Source organism: Mercenaria mercenaria, chromosome 2 (assembly GCF_021730395.1).
Source record: "Mercenaria mercenaria strain notata chromosome 2, MADL_Memer_1, whole genome shotgun sequence".
Taxonomy (NCBI): Eukaryota; Metazoa; Mollusca; class Bivalvia; order Venerida; family Veneridae; genus Mercenaria; species Mercenaria mercenaria.
In genome coordinates, this window is record NC_069362.1 from 14,866,425 (window position 1) to 14,881,210 (window position 14,786).

Here is a 14,786-nt window from a genome sequence, read left to right on the forward strand (position 1 = left end):
AACCATTTAAATTGTTAAAGTGCGGTGTTTAGATTTGCAATTTGAAAAATGTTAGATGAAAGATGAATGTTAGATGAAAAATTCATAAACTTCTATCCTTATTACAATTCGCCGACCATCATTTTTAAAGATATTTCTTGCTATTATTATTTTATGAATATATGCGGTAGAGACAGTGATTTCATTGCAAATCACGTTTGATAAATTAGAACTTTTTCATATCATTTTTTTTCATGATGTATCTCTATGGCAACATTTAGTGCCTATGAATAATCTATTGTCTGGTCAGGAAGTCCATTTATATATAAATTGTTTGTATTTCAATAATCACACCGCATTAAATCACATTATGCAATGAATGATTTATTCAAAGTGTTCAACGTTAATGTTTAGAGTTTTATGTTTTCACATTTTGCTGCATGAATTAACATAATATAGAAAACTTGGTGAAGAACTAAATAAAGTAAATATGTTTGTGTGCATAGGACAAAACCAACAAATAACTTAAGCTTTTCACTCGGCTACTAAATACATTTTTAACAATGACATGCCGCTGGGACATTGGTCAAAAGCTGCACATGTATTCAAGCAGCTATTATTTCCACGAAGTGTACTGATAAGACGTTTTGTGGAAGCAATATATTGTGCTTGTATTAAACAGATTTCTGCTATGAACTGACATTTTGGAAATTGCTTCGAGAAATGGATATGTGAATGATATATATGATTAATATCAAACTCCACAGATTGCCCAAAACGACAAAAATGAATATGTGACAGGCTCGAATTGAAAGAGCATGTTATGAACGGTAGTGAAAATTGGTACCGTCTACGCCCTCTAGCCCTGGGTTGAGTATAACTGAACATTTGCATATGTTACAAGTGCTAAAATAAAAAATAGAGATATCCACGCAAATGTTCAAACGGCAGTGTACATGGAACCCTCAATGATACATTACAATAAAATGCCGTGAAAGGTGGCATATGTTCCCCAGTTAATAGAATCATTGTAAGAACCATTCTGCCATTTATCCAAATATTACTTAAGAGAGATACCTTAAGTGGTCTAATTTTCTAATGTTTTATTCCGAAGTAATAGAAATACAATCCTGCTTTTCTGTACTTACCAACTTGAAGATAAAAGCTGTGCAACTTTAAGAGAGATGTTAGCGCGTTTTGATAATAGTTATCTGTTTACTTGTACGTGTGTGTTGAATGATGACGAGTGTTTTGCATGTCTTTTATTTTTGCAAGATGATTTACAACATAGAATCCCACTTAAGTACTTCGAAATATCCTATAGCAACAGCTCTCTTTATACTTGTGCAGTTGTCATTAGTGATGACCTTTCTAGTTTTATTGGATTATTCTTTTATTAATGTACCGCAAAGTCATCAGTACTTATTCTCCCTACTATAGTAGCAAAGATAAATATTTTTAATCTGCCATATGCCGTGTAAAATATAAAACATAACATATAGATTATATGTAATATTTGTTTCGTGTTTCGCAGACACATAGCAGCCATATTGATTATTGTTTTTCGTAGTAATATGTTTCAGTGATATGTTAAAATGCGTTTGTTGTCTTGTTCCAGACGAATCCGCCAGGCCCCGAATGCTGGAATGACGCCAGGCCCCGAATGCTGGGATGACGCCAGGCCCCGAATGCTGGAATGACAGTGCTTTTTGATACGTAAACTACAAAATTATATATTGCTTCTTTTTTCTAGAGTGTCGGCCTGGAACATCCGAAAATATCTTACTGAACTTTTGTGATTACATTCATCATGGAGTAAACAGGTATGCCCCTGTTTGTATATGTACATAAACCAGTGTCAAAGTAGTAGGTCTTTCCAAATGATAGAGAAAACATTCATTTTACTTTAAGACAAAACAAGTAAATGATTCTGGCATTTCATAATGTAACACGCAAATGTTCTGTAATTACAAACACAAAGGAATGCATGATAAAATGTTAAAGTTCAATGTCACAGTAAAAGGATAAATGGGCGACTTAATCAAGTATGTTTCTTAAGAGTTGTATGACATTATATTTCAAACAGTTTGCTCTTTGTGTAGAATATTGAATTTGGCAAAAATACTTATATTCAATTAATAAGCAGTCTTGATTTTGAAAATGTTAATGCATTTGATTATTGTAACTGGTCAATGACGTATTTTTTTCAGGACATTTTTACAGCTGCACACGTTTCATACGCCGGATATGCGTATTAATGCAACAGTCAGAAAGCTAATTATACGCACTGTATCGACCTCGAGTTTATCTTAACAGTAATTAGACAGTGAAGAGGAAATTGCTTCTGATTATATATTATTTTAGGAAGCAATAATGGAAAGACGTAATATCACCTTCAATTACCTTGAGCTGTTGGAACAAATTGAACGCCAAATTAAAAACTATTCTATAAACGACACTAGCTCTGATGACACGGCAATTTTCCATGTTCCGATTGCAATTGTTGTAGTCCTAGCTATTCTATATGGATCAATTTCAATAATCGCAATAATTGGAAATGGCTTGGTTATTCTCGTCATAGCAAAAGATAAACGAATGCAAACGGTTACGAACATTTTCATCGGGAATTTAGCAGTTGCAGATGTTATCATTGGATTATTCACAACGCCGTTTCAATTTCAACCGGCACTGCTCCAGCGATGGGATTTTCCAGATTTCCTTTGCAGTATAGCCCCATCGTTTAAAATTTTGTCAGTTAGTGTGAGCGTGTTTACTTTAACAATAATATCATTGGACAGATATGTGGCAGTCATATATCCTTTGAAAGCAGGGTTTTCAAAGTCACTGGCATTTATATGTCTTGCTTTGATATGGATCTTGAGTATTGGCAGCAGTTTCCCTGAAGGTTATTTTCATTCAGTTCGGCCAGTGTATGATATGGACACGTATGAGAGTAAGCCCTTTTGCCTACCGCAATGGCCTACAGAAGATTTCGGAAAATATTACCACCTCTATTTGGTATCGGTTCAGTACTTCTTTCCCTTATTAGTGATTAATTTCTCGTACACAAGGATTGCTTGTCGCATCTGGGGAACAAAAGTACCAGGCAACGCCATAGACAGAGATAACGTACGGCAAAGAACCAGGCAAAAGGTATAATAGCGTAGAGATAGACCTTTTAAAGATAAAGATGATATAAAGCGTGTGAATTGATTTTTAATTCTTTCAAGTAAATGAATTAATACTATTTTACAAGGATTTTTACTTGTATTTTTTATCTCAATAATTAACGTTTGAGATATTTACTATACATGTGTTCACAATAAATGTCAACTCTTGCTTAAGATAGATATTTAGATAGACAGATATATATATATATATATATATATAAGCTTAGTTTCCTTGCACATGGTCATTACTGTGCGGAAAACGAAAACGGCATAAGACATTAAAATAATATTTGTTTTCACATCAAAGACAAATACCATAAACTTATACTTGTATGTTATTATTTGCTGCACTTTAGTATGAGTTTTATAAGCTTAATTACTTATTAAGAAATAAACAGTAAACAATCGAATAATAAAATTCATTCGATATTTTTGTAGTGAAGATGTTACAGTGTTTCTTGTAGCAAAATGTTACATTGATGAACAGGTGTTGTAGTACATTAAAGGTAGGGACTAATTAAGGCGGTATTAAATCATTGCCTTTCTACTGGACATATATTGCTACTTGGAAAAAATTAAAGGAATTCGTAGAAACTGAATTTAATTAGATGTTCATTACTTGCTTATCTATGTAAAATAAGTATAAAATTGATACCCTTGCCTTTGTTTGAAGCTTGGAACAACAACGCTTATATTTTTAATGTTAACATTTTAAGCTTGTGCAAGGTACAAGCTTCAAATAGGATGATAAGACATAAAATATAAATATGTATTTCCAAACATCTGTTGCCTTTAAATACTAGGCAAATCATCGTTTGCTTACTTTTTCTAACACGTTCAGCAAAATTTAATGCGAAACTTCAGTTATATTGAAAGAATGCACAGTTTTATATATTTATTTAGTCAAAATGCACTGTGAAGTTCATGAATACTATTTCGTTTTATTGCAAATAGTCTGTCATTTGTTTGACTTTAATATTAAATCGTTTTGCAAATCATAATGATGAAATTGCATGTTCTTCAATAATACCTGCGATTTATTCAGTTCTTTGCAAAGCAGAATGTATGTGTTATATTGAATAAAGAAGTTGTAAATGGAATGCAATAAACAATCCACAGAAGTATGATAATAAAGCAATAAAGTAACGTACACCCATAGGATTGGTAAAAACACTGTAATGCCTTTCAGTATTGAGTATTACCTTTGAGTCGTGATTATTTCATATCGCATTCCCTTAACTGATATAATTTTCTTTAATGTCATTTTAAAAACGGTTATTCATCACAATTTGGCTGTTGCTATTCGTAGACATGCAACACTATTGGAAGAAGGAGAAGACACGGTTTTAAGGAGTGTTCTTCAGAGATAATAAAATGCGTAATCACTCACGCGCTCTAATGCCGACTTAAGGTTATAACAGAATAACATTGAATGGGCCCAGTTTCTTACATTTAAATACAATACACTTACACAAGCTTAAACAGTTATAAAGTTCAAACACTTGATAAAAGCGCTGCAAGGAACTCTCAATTGCTTAATATTGAAATGCAGGAAGTATGAGTGAGTGATTGAGTTGGGTTTTACTACGAAGCGACACAAAATGATCGCCGAGAAGAAGTCATTTTGCAAACGCCAACTGTAAAGCATAAATATTTATGTAAAAATGTAAAACATACCTAAAAACATCCATGATGTAAAAATGTAAAGCACACCATGCATAATGTAAAGCATATCTAAAATCCTCCATGTAAAAATGTAAAGCATATTTAAAATCAGTTAGGTAAAAATGTATATACTTATGTGTTAAAATATCAGCTGCAAACATAATAATATTGCAAAAGATGTAAATAAAAATATGAAATGATAGTTTTTTTGATAAATTCCTATCTGCTTTAAAAACGATATAATATTTCCGATTGAAACGCAGGAAGTATGAAATGATGCTCAATTTAACGAACCAAAATTATGGAACTAGTAATTTCATTGAGCTAAAATGGCGTGTTACAATATCTGGTGGTTACTTGACATGCAAAGCAGGCTTCTTGACAAAGAGCACCATTGCAAACAGTCATTCATAGAATGTTCCCTTTTTTAAAAAAATACGCCTTGAATAATTACCATAATGATATTTTGGTAAGTATGGCACGTTACCTTTGGAAATCAGGCACGATACGTTATTATAGACTTAAGTAAACATATGTCACATTTTTAAAAAGTTATCTTGTTAATAATAAGATGGTTAAAGTACAGAAACAAAATTCTTTGGGCGAGAGTAGGTTGACGACCGGGCTTGGCATTAAGGAATATTCTTTTCGTATAATAAAAGGAAATGTGCTTTAGATAATTGCCTGTCCAGTAAAGAGTTTGCGCTGACAAAATAACAAGGGATATTCGATCAATATTCTGCGCCACTGCAGGAGTGGTATTGTTGTTATTGAAATCAAGCAGCGATAAATGGAATAGATAAAAATAATTGCACAAAAAGCAGCTCCTGGAAAAAGCATTTAACTTCGAGTTATACACTTACTGAATGATTTGTCGTCAATAGTCAAACTGTTTTGTGAAAATTTGCCTTCTTCATACAACTTTGTTTGACAGGGGGTAATACAAATATGTTGCAAAGTATATGGTAACACAGGAAGAGATGATATGCAAAGAGAGTTATAAGAACAATCCATATGGATATTTGTCATAAATATGCGGAGGTTGTTTGTTTGGTAACCCAGGTTGCATCGCACAAACAATAACTGAAGATCTGATTTAAAATGTTTCACGTAAAATTAGTTTGAGAGGTAATGATTGTTCATTTTCAACAATTGAACTTATCTGAATTTAATGTATTTCCACCAAAAAGAAATTCTGAAATTTACAAATGTCTGTAGCAACAACTTGTTGTATGAAATATGACTGAAAAAAAAAACTATGCAAATCCTAGTTTTCATGGTTTACTATGTTCATGTACTTTCTAACTAGAAAGAAAATTTGCACACTCTTTAATTCTCTTTTAACCATCACGTAATAAAACTTTAGACACATTTCACGAGGAGAGTTCTATCTGCCTATTCAAAAATAAATATATCAGTTGAATTTTCATTGGCCAGTAAGCTTCAATTAAATGCACTGCACTAAAGCACAAAATATTAATGAAAAAATATGGTTACGAAATAAACGCATAGCAATGTGTAAATATATGTGCGCTGTTCATAATCTGTTTCGAAACTATTTTTACTACGTATTTTCACCAGCATACGCGATAGCTTATTTGCAATATGCGCTAAAGTTATCAAACTGATAATGAAACCAGTTCAAGTACTCGCTGAGGTACACGCTATTTGCTCCGGTTACGGAATTATATGGTGTGTTGATGTTGTAAAAAATACATTAGGCAGTTCTTAAAGTCCACCTGTTTGACATCTGTTTTCTGACCTATTTCGTCAGGCTATAGTGCCTGGTCTTCTGCAAAGACATTGAGAACATACATGTATGGTTCTTCAAGCTTGCTTTTTATATAAATTCACAAATTTTGGCATTAACTATCATGTGTTTTACAAATCGTGTCTTCTGTTACTAATGCGTGCGTTAGGGACTCATCTGGAGAAGAAATTCATTATTTACAATGTTCTAAGACTTTGGAACATTGTGTGGGGTTAGGTGCACACCATAAACAGGTTCAAATCCTCTAAAAGTGTTTTTGCAACTGATCATTCCGAGGCACTTCATTGTGTTCCATTTTTGTTCGTTTTGACCTCGTTGTCTGTATATGTTTTATTTCATGTCATTTTATATATCTCGCCGGTCCATATTTAGTGTTATATGATGACACATGTTTTTATGGGCTAATAAGTCAGAAAAAATAAAGATAAGACTGCCAAAATAAATTTCTGATAACATGTAATAAAACACTAATTAACAGCTTGCAAGTCAATAGTTAAAACTATTTGCACTCGGTCCCTCGTACCTCGAACAATAGTTTTACCTATTAACCTGCAAGTCATACAATAAGCGTACACTACTGTTTATGCACTCATCCATACGTACACTTATGAAGAGTGCTGCGTTCTTGGAGTATGAACTTTCCTGCTTGAGATATTTCGTTTTTCTTCATTTTTCTTGCTTATCATTTTTAATGACCGTTCAATATGCAATCCATATTTACTTGGTTAAAAAGTGAAGAAAAACAAATAAAGTTTGAATGTTAAGTCTTACGTCATGTATTAAGGAACATAAATGAATGGTTCAATAGTCAGAACTGTTGGCCCTTGGTCAGACCTCGGGCAATAATTTTGGCTATTGACCGACAAATCATACAGTAAGTGTGCACTATTATCTAATATATATATATACCGGTCATCGCGGCCCAGTGGTTAAGGCGTCCGCCTCGGGATCGGAAGGTCGAAGGTTCGAGCCCCATGGGGAGCGTTCGTCCGTGGGATGTTTGTCATGGGACTCGTTCCGAAAAGGCCGCTTCGTGAACCTCGAGCTAGTTAAATGAATGGTTAACGACTTCTATCCGCCTGGCGCCTGGCATAGCGGTAGGAGTTGGGAGGTAATTGGTACGCATAACAAGGGGGTCTCATAAACCAAATCGGCTGGCCCTTTCAATAGGGGTGACACTTTAATAACAAGACCTTTACCTTTACCTAGATTGTTTTAATTTTATTTGGTTTTGTTAATCATACATTTGTTTTGGTTTGACGAGACTGCCGATCCAATTAGGAAATATAATGTTGCCTTTTATTTATCTTATTAAGATATAAGATAATGGAACATAAACCTTTCACTTTGAGCCGTTAGAAACTACCTCATTAGTATTAGTTTAGAATCAAAAATCGTAGTATGTGCACATTTACATCGTAATGATGATCACAAAAGATAAAGAAGGAAGAGGTAAAGTTAAGGTAGCCTTATTTCTACCTAAATGAACAGGAAGTTCTATTATGATTTTGGTATAGAACTTTGTTTAAGGATGATATTTAAAGAAGAAAACAAGAAGAGTCACGTGTTTTTAGCAAGTTCCAATGTGTTTTTTTTTTAAGTTTAAAACATCCTTTAACAGAGTTTTGGTGATATGGGTTGAATCAGTTTTTATTGTATCAGCAATAACTGACAATTTTGTGTTGGTATGATTGTATACACGTATGTATGATATAGGCGGAAACATAAGTCATTTCAGCTATTTTATTCAATAATTCTTCAGACTAAATTATGCATTATCTGGAAATTCATATGTTTTTTAACAAGTAACTGTGTATATAGTTTACATACTTACCTTGCCTTATTAAACAAACATGTCATTTTAAAATTCAAATCGATAATGATGGCATTCTTCGTCTGTCCTTTTTTGGCTTTGTTGTGTTGTACGCTCACGAAGGTTTGTCTTATATATTTTATTAATGATATCTCCGACGTATGGATTTTAAGTTGTTTATGTCAGAATCAAATCTCTATGAAATTTCTATGGAAACCGAATATTTATTACGGTAATGTCCTCATTAGGTTTTACTTTCCAGTAGATGTCAATTTTCGTCAAATAAATTTGATTTTTCTTTTAAAATTATGCGATCTGATTGAAGGTGGAGTACAAGTATTGCGGTAAAATATCTCAGACCTGCATTTAAATTAAATTTCGTGTTGTGTGTATTCTAAGAGGTTCCTTAATTTCCACAGAGAGTGGAATATAGAAAGATTTTCAATATGATATATCTGCATACAGTTAATTGGTCTTTACTGATATGATCTCGGGTACCATAGAAATACCTATCGCATATATTCGCAACTGTCATGTGTAACTGTTATATCATACCAACAGCAAGTATGATATTTTATACATGTGAAGTTTTTTCTTCTTTAACATAGTTTTAAGTTTTCGTCACAGTTACTCCTCGAACATATTGCAACTTGGCATTTTATAAAAAAGAAACTATGAAATGCGCATATCTGTGGAAGGTTATATAAACGTGGTTATAAGAGGCGCGGTAAATGCTTTGAATAGATTTGCCTTTCTTAGTCATGTATTGTAAAAATCAAAACTTAAAGTGATATTTGCTTTTATTTACAATGAAAATATCATACACATCAGACAGTGTTATACTACATGTAGTTATAAAACGTTTACAACATTCTTCATATTTGAATAATAATTTCATTAAAAAGTATTTACATATTTTAGAACTTGACCAGATTCTTGTGTGAAGGGTGAATTTAAATAAAAATGTCTTGTATGAACTAATTTCACTCACATGTGAATTGTACATATATTAAGTTTTGTTTCATTTATTTATTTATTTGCTCACATCTTTGTGCTTTGTTATCTCACCTGAACCAAAGGCTCAGGGTGAGCTATAGTGATCGCGCCCCGTCCCGCGTCCGTCCATCCGTCCTCACTTTCCTTAAACAACATCTCCTCCTAAACCACCAGGACAGTTTTGATGAAACTTCACAGGGATGTTTCTTGGATGGTCTTCTTTAAAAATTGTTCAAAGAATTGAATTCCATACAGAACTCTGGTTGCCATAGCAACCGAAATGAAAATCTTTAAAAATCTTCTTTTCGATAACCACAGGTCATAGGGCTTTAATATTTGGCTTGTACAACTACAAATATTTCAAAACTATTTAACATCATGTCTAACTGCTGTGAAAGCCCACGTGGAAAGATACTGCCTTTAAGTATACGAAAACTCTGGTAAACACTTATTTTGGTCGATTAAAAATTCTGGCGAAATCCTGGATAAGTTGAAAATTAATAATTTCAAGGTATCTACAGTCAGTACATACGATTTTTCTGCTTTGTATACCACTTTACCACATAACTTAATAAATGACAAATTAACTGCCCTAATTCAAAAGACGTTTGCCAGAGAGAATGCTACATTTATCGCTTGCAATTTTGATAAAGCTTTTTTTACTAGCAATATTATTAAACATTATACTATGTGGACCTGTGACGAAGTTTGTAAAGCCCTTTCCTTTTTATTGAACAACATTTACATCAGGTTTGGGAATGCAGTTTTTAGACAAGTTGTTGGTATTCCCATGGGAACAAATTGTGCACCCCTTGTCGCAGATTTGTTTTTATATTGTTATGAAAGAGACTTTATGTTGAGCCTTTCTCCAGATACGCAAGCAGATATTATAACTGCATTTAATAATACATCACGCTATCTGGATGATATTCTTAATATGGATAATCCGTTTTTTGGTCATTTGGTGGGTACTATTTATCCTAGGGAGCTTCAGTTAATTAAAACTACAATTCGGATACTGATGCTTCATTTTTAGATTTACATCTCTCTATTTATGACAATATTATACATACCAAAATTTATGACAAGAGGGATGATTTTAATTTTAGTATTGTAAATTTTCCCCATTTGGATTGGGATGTACCTCAGGCTACATCTTATGGGGTATATATTTCTCAATTAATTCGGTTTACCAGAGCGTGTAGTCATGTGAAGCATTTCAATGAACGTAATCAATATATTACAAGTAAACTTCTTCAGCACGGCTATCGTTATTACAAATTGCGTAAATATTTTACTAAATTTAATTATCATAATTCTGATTTAGTTTTAAAATTCAATAGTATTTTAAAGACACTTCTGCGAGAAGGAATTTCTAAACCCGTTTCTTATGGGGATGTGGTTTACAAACTTCGTAAGATCTTGGGTCATGGTAATTTTCCAAATGTATTTGAAAAGATTATCAAACGTTTTATTAAAAGAGGTTACGACCCAACTGTTTTGAGACATACCGCATGTTTAGTGTTCAACACGTTTACAGTTGGACACAACGCTTCCCTCTGTGATTGCGTCTGACGGAAGAGGGGGAGGACTCTATGATGAGCAGTTTTTAAATCCTACCAGGACTGAACTGTTTTGATATTTGTCTTCTGGCCTGTTTCGTCGGGCCCTTAAGGGTGTTTCTCTTGTTGCTCTGTCTTCTGAAAAGGCATTGAGTACATACGTTTTTGGTTCTTAAGGTTTGCTTTTTATATATTTATACACGAGCATTTTTGTGTTTTACATGCCATGCCTTTTTGTTTCCATTACGTGTGTTAGAGATTCACCTGGAGGGGATTACTTTTATTTACATTGTCCCATGTCTTTGGAACATGGTGGGGGTAAGAGTGAGGTTGGGTGCGCACCATAAACCGGTTTAAGCTCCCCAGTGGTGTTTTTGCCACTGACCGTTCCAAGGCGGTGCCCCACTGTGTTCCTTTGTTTGTTCGTTTTATCCTTGTGTGTTGACTTTGTGTGCGCGCGTGTGTGTATGCTTATTGTTCGTCTTGTCCTTATGTGTTGGCTTTGTGTGTGTGTGTGTGTGTGTGTGTGTGTTGTTCGTTTTGTCCTGATGTGTAAGCTTTGAGTGTGTGTGTGGTGCACGCGTTTGCGTGCTGGGGGGTTCGTTTTGAGGAGACTGCGCTTTTGGTGCGTGGCACTCCCTGTTTGATATTTTTCTTTGTTTTTATAACATCACCTAGTGGTCCTCGACCAAGCTTGCTCAAATTATTCTCCTAGGATCAAATATGGCCCCGCCCTCGGGGTCACATGGTTTACATTGACTTATATAAGGAAAACTTTGAAAATTTTCTTGTCCAGAACCACAAGGCATAGAGCCTCATTATTTGGCATGTAACATCATCCAATGGTCTTCTATAAAGATTGCTCAAATTATGCTCCTGGGATGAAAAGAGGCCCCGTCCCGGGGGTCCCAAGTTTTACATAGAGTTCTATAGGAAAAAAATTAAAAAATCTTCTTGTCTGAAACCAAAGACCTAGACCTTTGATATTTGGTATGTAGTATTGCCTTTTGATTCGCTACCAAAATTCTTCAAATTATGCCTCTGGGGTGAAAAGAGGCCCCGCCCCGGGGGTCCCAAGTATTACATAGACTTAAATAGGAATAAAATAAAACTCTTCTTGTCTGAAACCACAAGACCTATGTCTTTGATGTCTGGTATGTAGTATTGCCTTGTAGTTCTCTACCAAGATTGTTCAAATTATGCCCCTGGGGTGAAAAGAGGCCCCGCCGCGGGGGTCCCAAGTTTTACATAGACTTATATAGGAAGAAAAATCTTCTTGTCTGAAACTGCAAGGCCTAGGCTTTTGATTTTTGGTATGTTGCATTGCATAGTGGTCCTTTACCAAGACTGTTCGAAGTATGCCTCTGGGGTAAAAAGAGGCCCTGCCCTGAGGTCCCTAGTTTTACATAGACTTACATAGGAAACAACTTTTAAAAATCTTCTTGACTGAAAGTTCAAGGCCTAGGCTTTTGATATTCAGTATGTAGCATTGCGTAGTTGCCCTCTAACAAGATTGTTCAAATTATGCCCCTGGGGTGAAAAGAGGCCCAGCCCCGAGGGTCATATAGTTTACATTGACTTATATAAGGAAAACTTTAAAAAACTTCTTGTCCTAAACCACAAGGCATAGAGCCTCAATATTTGGCATGTAACATCATCCAATGGTCTTCTATAAAGATTGTTCAAATTATTCCCCTGGGTTGAAAAGAGGCCCCGTGCCGGGGGTCCCAAGTTTTACATAGACTTAAATAGGAAAAAAAGTCTTCTTGTCTGAAACCACAAGACCTAGGTCTTTGATGTCTGATATGTAGCATTGCCTTGTAGTTCTCCACCAAGATTGTTCAAATTATGCCCCTGGGGTGAAAAGAGGCCCCGCCGCGGGAGTCCCAAGTTTTACATAGACTTATATAGGAAAAAAAATCTTCTTGTCTGAAACTGTAAGGCCTAGGCTTTTGATTTTTGGTATGTTGCATTGCCTAATGGTCCTTTACCAAGACTGTTCGAATTATACCTCTGGGGTAAAAAGATGCCCTGCCCTGGGGGTCCCTAGTTTTACATAGACTTACATAGGAAACAACTTTTATAAATCTTCTTGACTGAAAGTTCGAGGCCTAGGCTTTTGATATTCAGTATGTAGCATTGCCTAGTTGCTCTCTAACAAGACTGTTCAAATTATGCCCCTGGGGTGAAAAGAGGCCCCGCCCCGAGGGTCACATAATTTTTATATGAGTTATATAGGAAAAATACTTCAGAAATTATCTGATCATATTTCCTAGATTGTTTAATTACAATTACCTTATGACCCCAATTAATTAGGAGTCACTTGACTGTTACCTTGACCTACTGACCTACTTCCTTGTTTTTCAAGAAGCAGGCTTGAAATTTGGATGACTTGTACAGTTTTGCACACCGATCTTAAAACTGACTTTCAATGACCATGAATGTGACCTACTGACTTACTTTCTTGTGTTTTAAGATACAGTTTTGAAATTTTATGGCATGTATAGTTTTGCATGCCGATCTTTAAACAGACTTTCAGTGACCATCAATTCGACCTACTGACCTACTTTCTTGTTTGTTTTCTAAGCTACAGCAAAATGATTTCGACCGCCTGTTATATTTTTTTACAGATTTGAAAGTAATGTTGCATAATCTTTACCCTCACCCACTCCTAATTTTCTTGGTTTTAAAGCTTTAGCTAAGAAATTTGTTTACGCAAGCAACTCTACTCAGGTGAGCGATATAGGGCCATCATGGCCCTCTTGTTACTTCGTTCAAATAGTTAATGTTTGATAATGACCAGCTTTATAGGTGTGTGTCAATGCTGGCTGTGCAAGCATTTCGATAACATCCATATCACGTGATCTTGTTCAATAGGTACACAATATCTAAATCGTTACGTTGAATTGCTATAACATTTTACACACAAGCGCTCTCAAATTACTATTTATTCAAGTCAGAACATCAGAATGGAGCCAGTGGCACATTGGTTATTACTACACTACAACGTTAACACTCTTTGTTAGATTCCCGGACGTGGCAACTTTTCCCACTATATAGTGTTCAGTATACGTACTGTTAAGTATACGTACAGTTTCCAGCAAAATCGACCTAAACAAGGTGAAGATTAAATACTAGTACACTTTTTTATCGGTATGTAAGTTCTTTGATCTTGTAAATTATTTCTTTCGCTTTCACACGGTGCCTTACATGCAGTTGGTGATATCTGGATGCATTTTTCTAGTTATCTAAAAGCAGACATTAATTCATGAGCTTGTCACTTGATTTTCTGCTATCTTGGGTATAATGCTTCTAGCAGTGAAAACATAATTGGAGAAAAATGGCGCAAATATATTTTCATTAGAGATGCTTGTCAAAATCAGCTCATTATTTCGTGTTTCTGTGTAGATAGTATCATACATCACATAAATAGCTATTATTAATTAGGTAACAGTGCGAAGATGCGAAGATAAGGAAAAGATCATTAGTGTTGTTAAGGTGGTTTTTCTACTGATTTTATATCATTTATAAATAAATGCAGTCTGAAATAATATAATGCTTTGGCATTAAAAGATTGAGAACAACTACCTCACTGTCCTAAGTTCATTGGAAATCGGTTAAGTAATGTTATTACATGAAAGTCTCCTATACGTATAATTTTGATTATGTTAATTATCACAGCAGCAGTCTAAGTGTCGCTGGAGCGGAATTAAAATATCGCTTTGAAATTAAAGTCAGTATTGCTGTTATTTCTAATTCTTTAAACCCATTCAAAATTTTCCACTCAAGCCGATAGTGAGGTGAGAGTTGCTGGCGTGGAAGGTATTGCT

The 14,786-nt window shown here is 34.6% G+C and overlaps 1 protein-coding gene across 1 annotated transcript in view; it reads left to right on the forward strand.

Moving 5' to 3' along the window:
• The window catches only part of LOC123563257 (substance-P receptor-like), a 32,195-nt gene that overhangs the window by 6,533 nt on the left and 10,876 nt on the right, over window positions 1–14,786 (forward strand). The window contains exons 2-3 of the mRNA XM_045355953.2: window positions 1,733–1,802; window positions 2,190–3,132. Coding sequence (XP_045211888.1) covers window positions 2,353–3,132 — 780 coding nt within the window. The 5' untranslated portion in view covers window positions 1,733–1,802; window positions 2,190–2,352. The remainder of the gene's footprint in view (window positions 1–1,732; window positions 1,803–2,189; window positions 3,133–14,786) is intronic.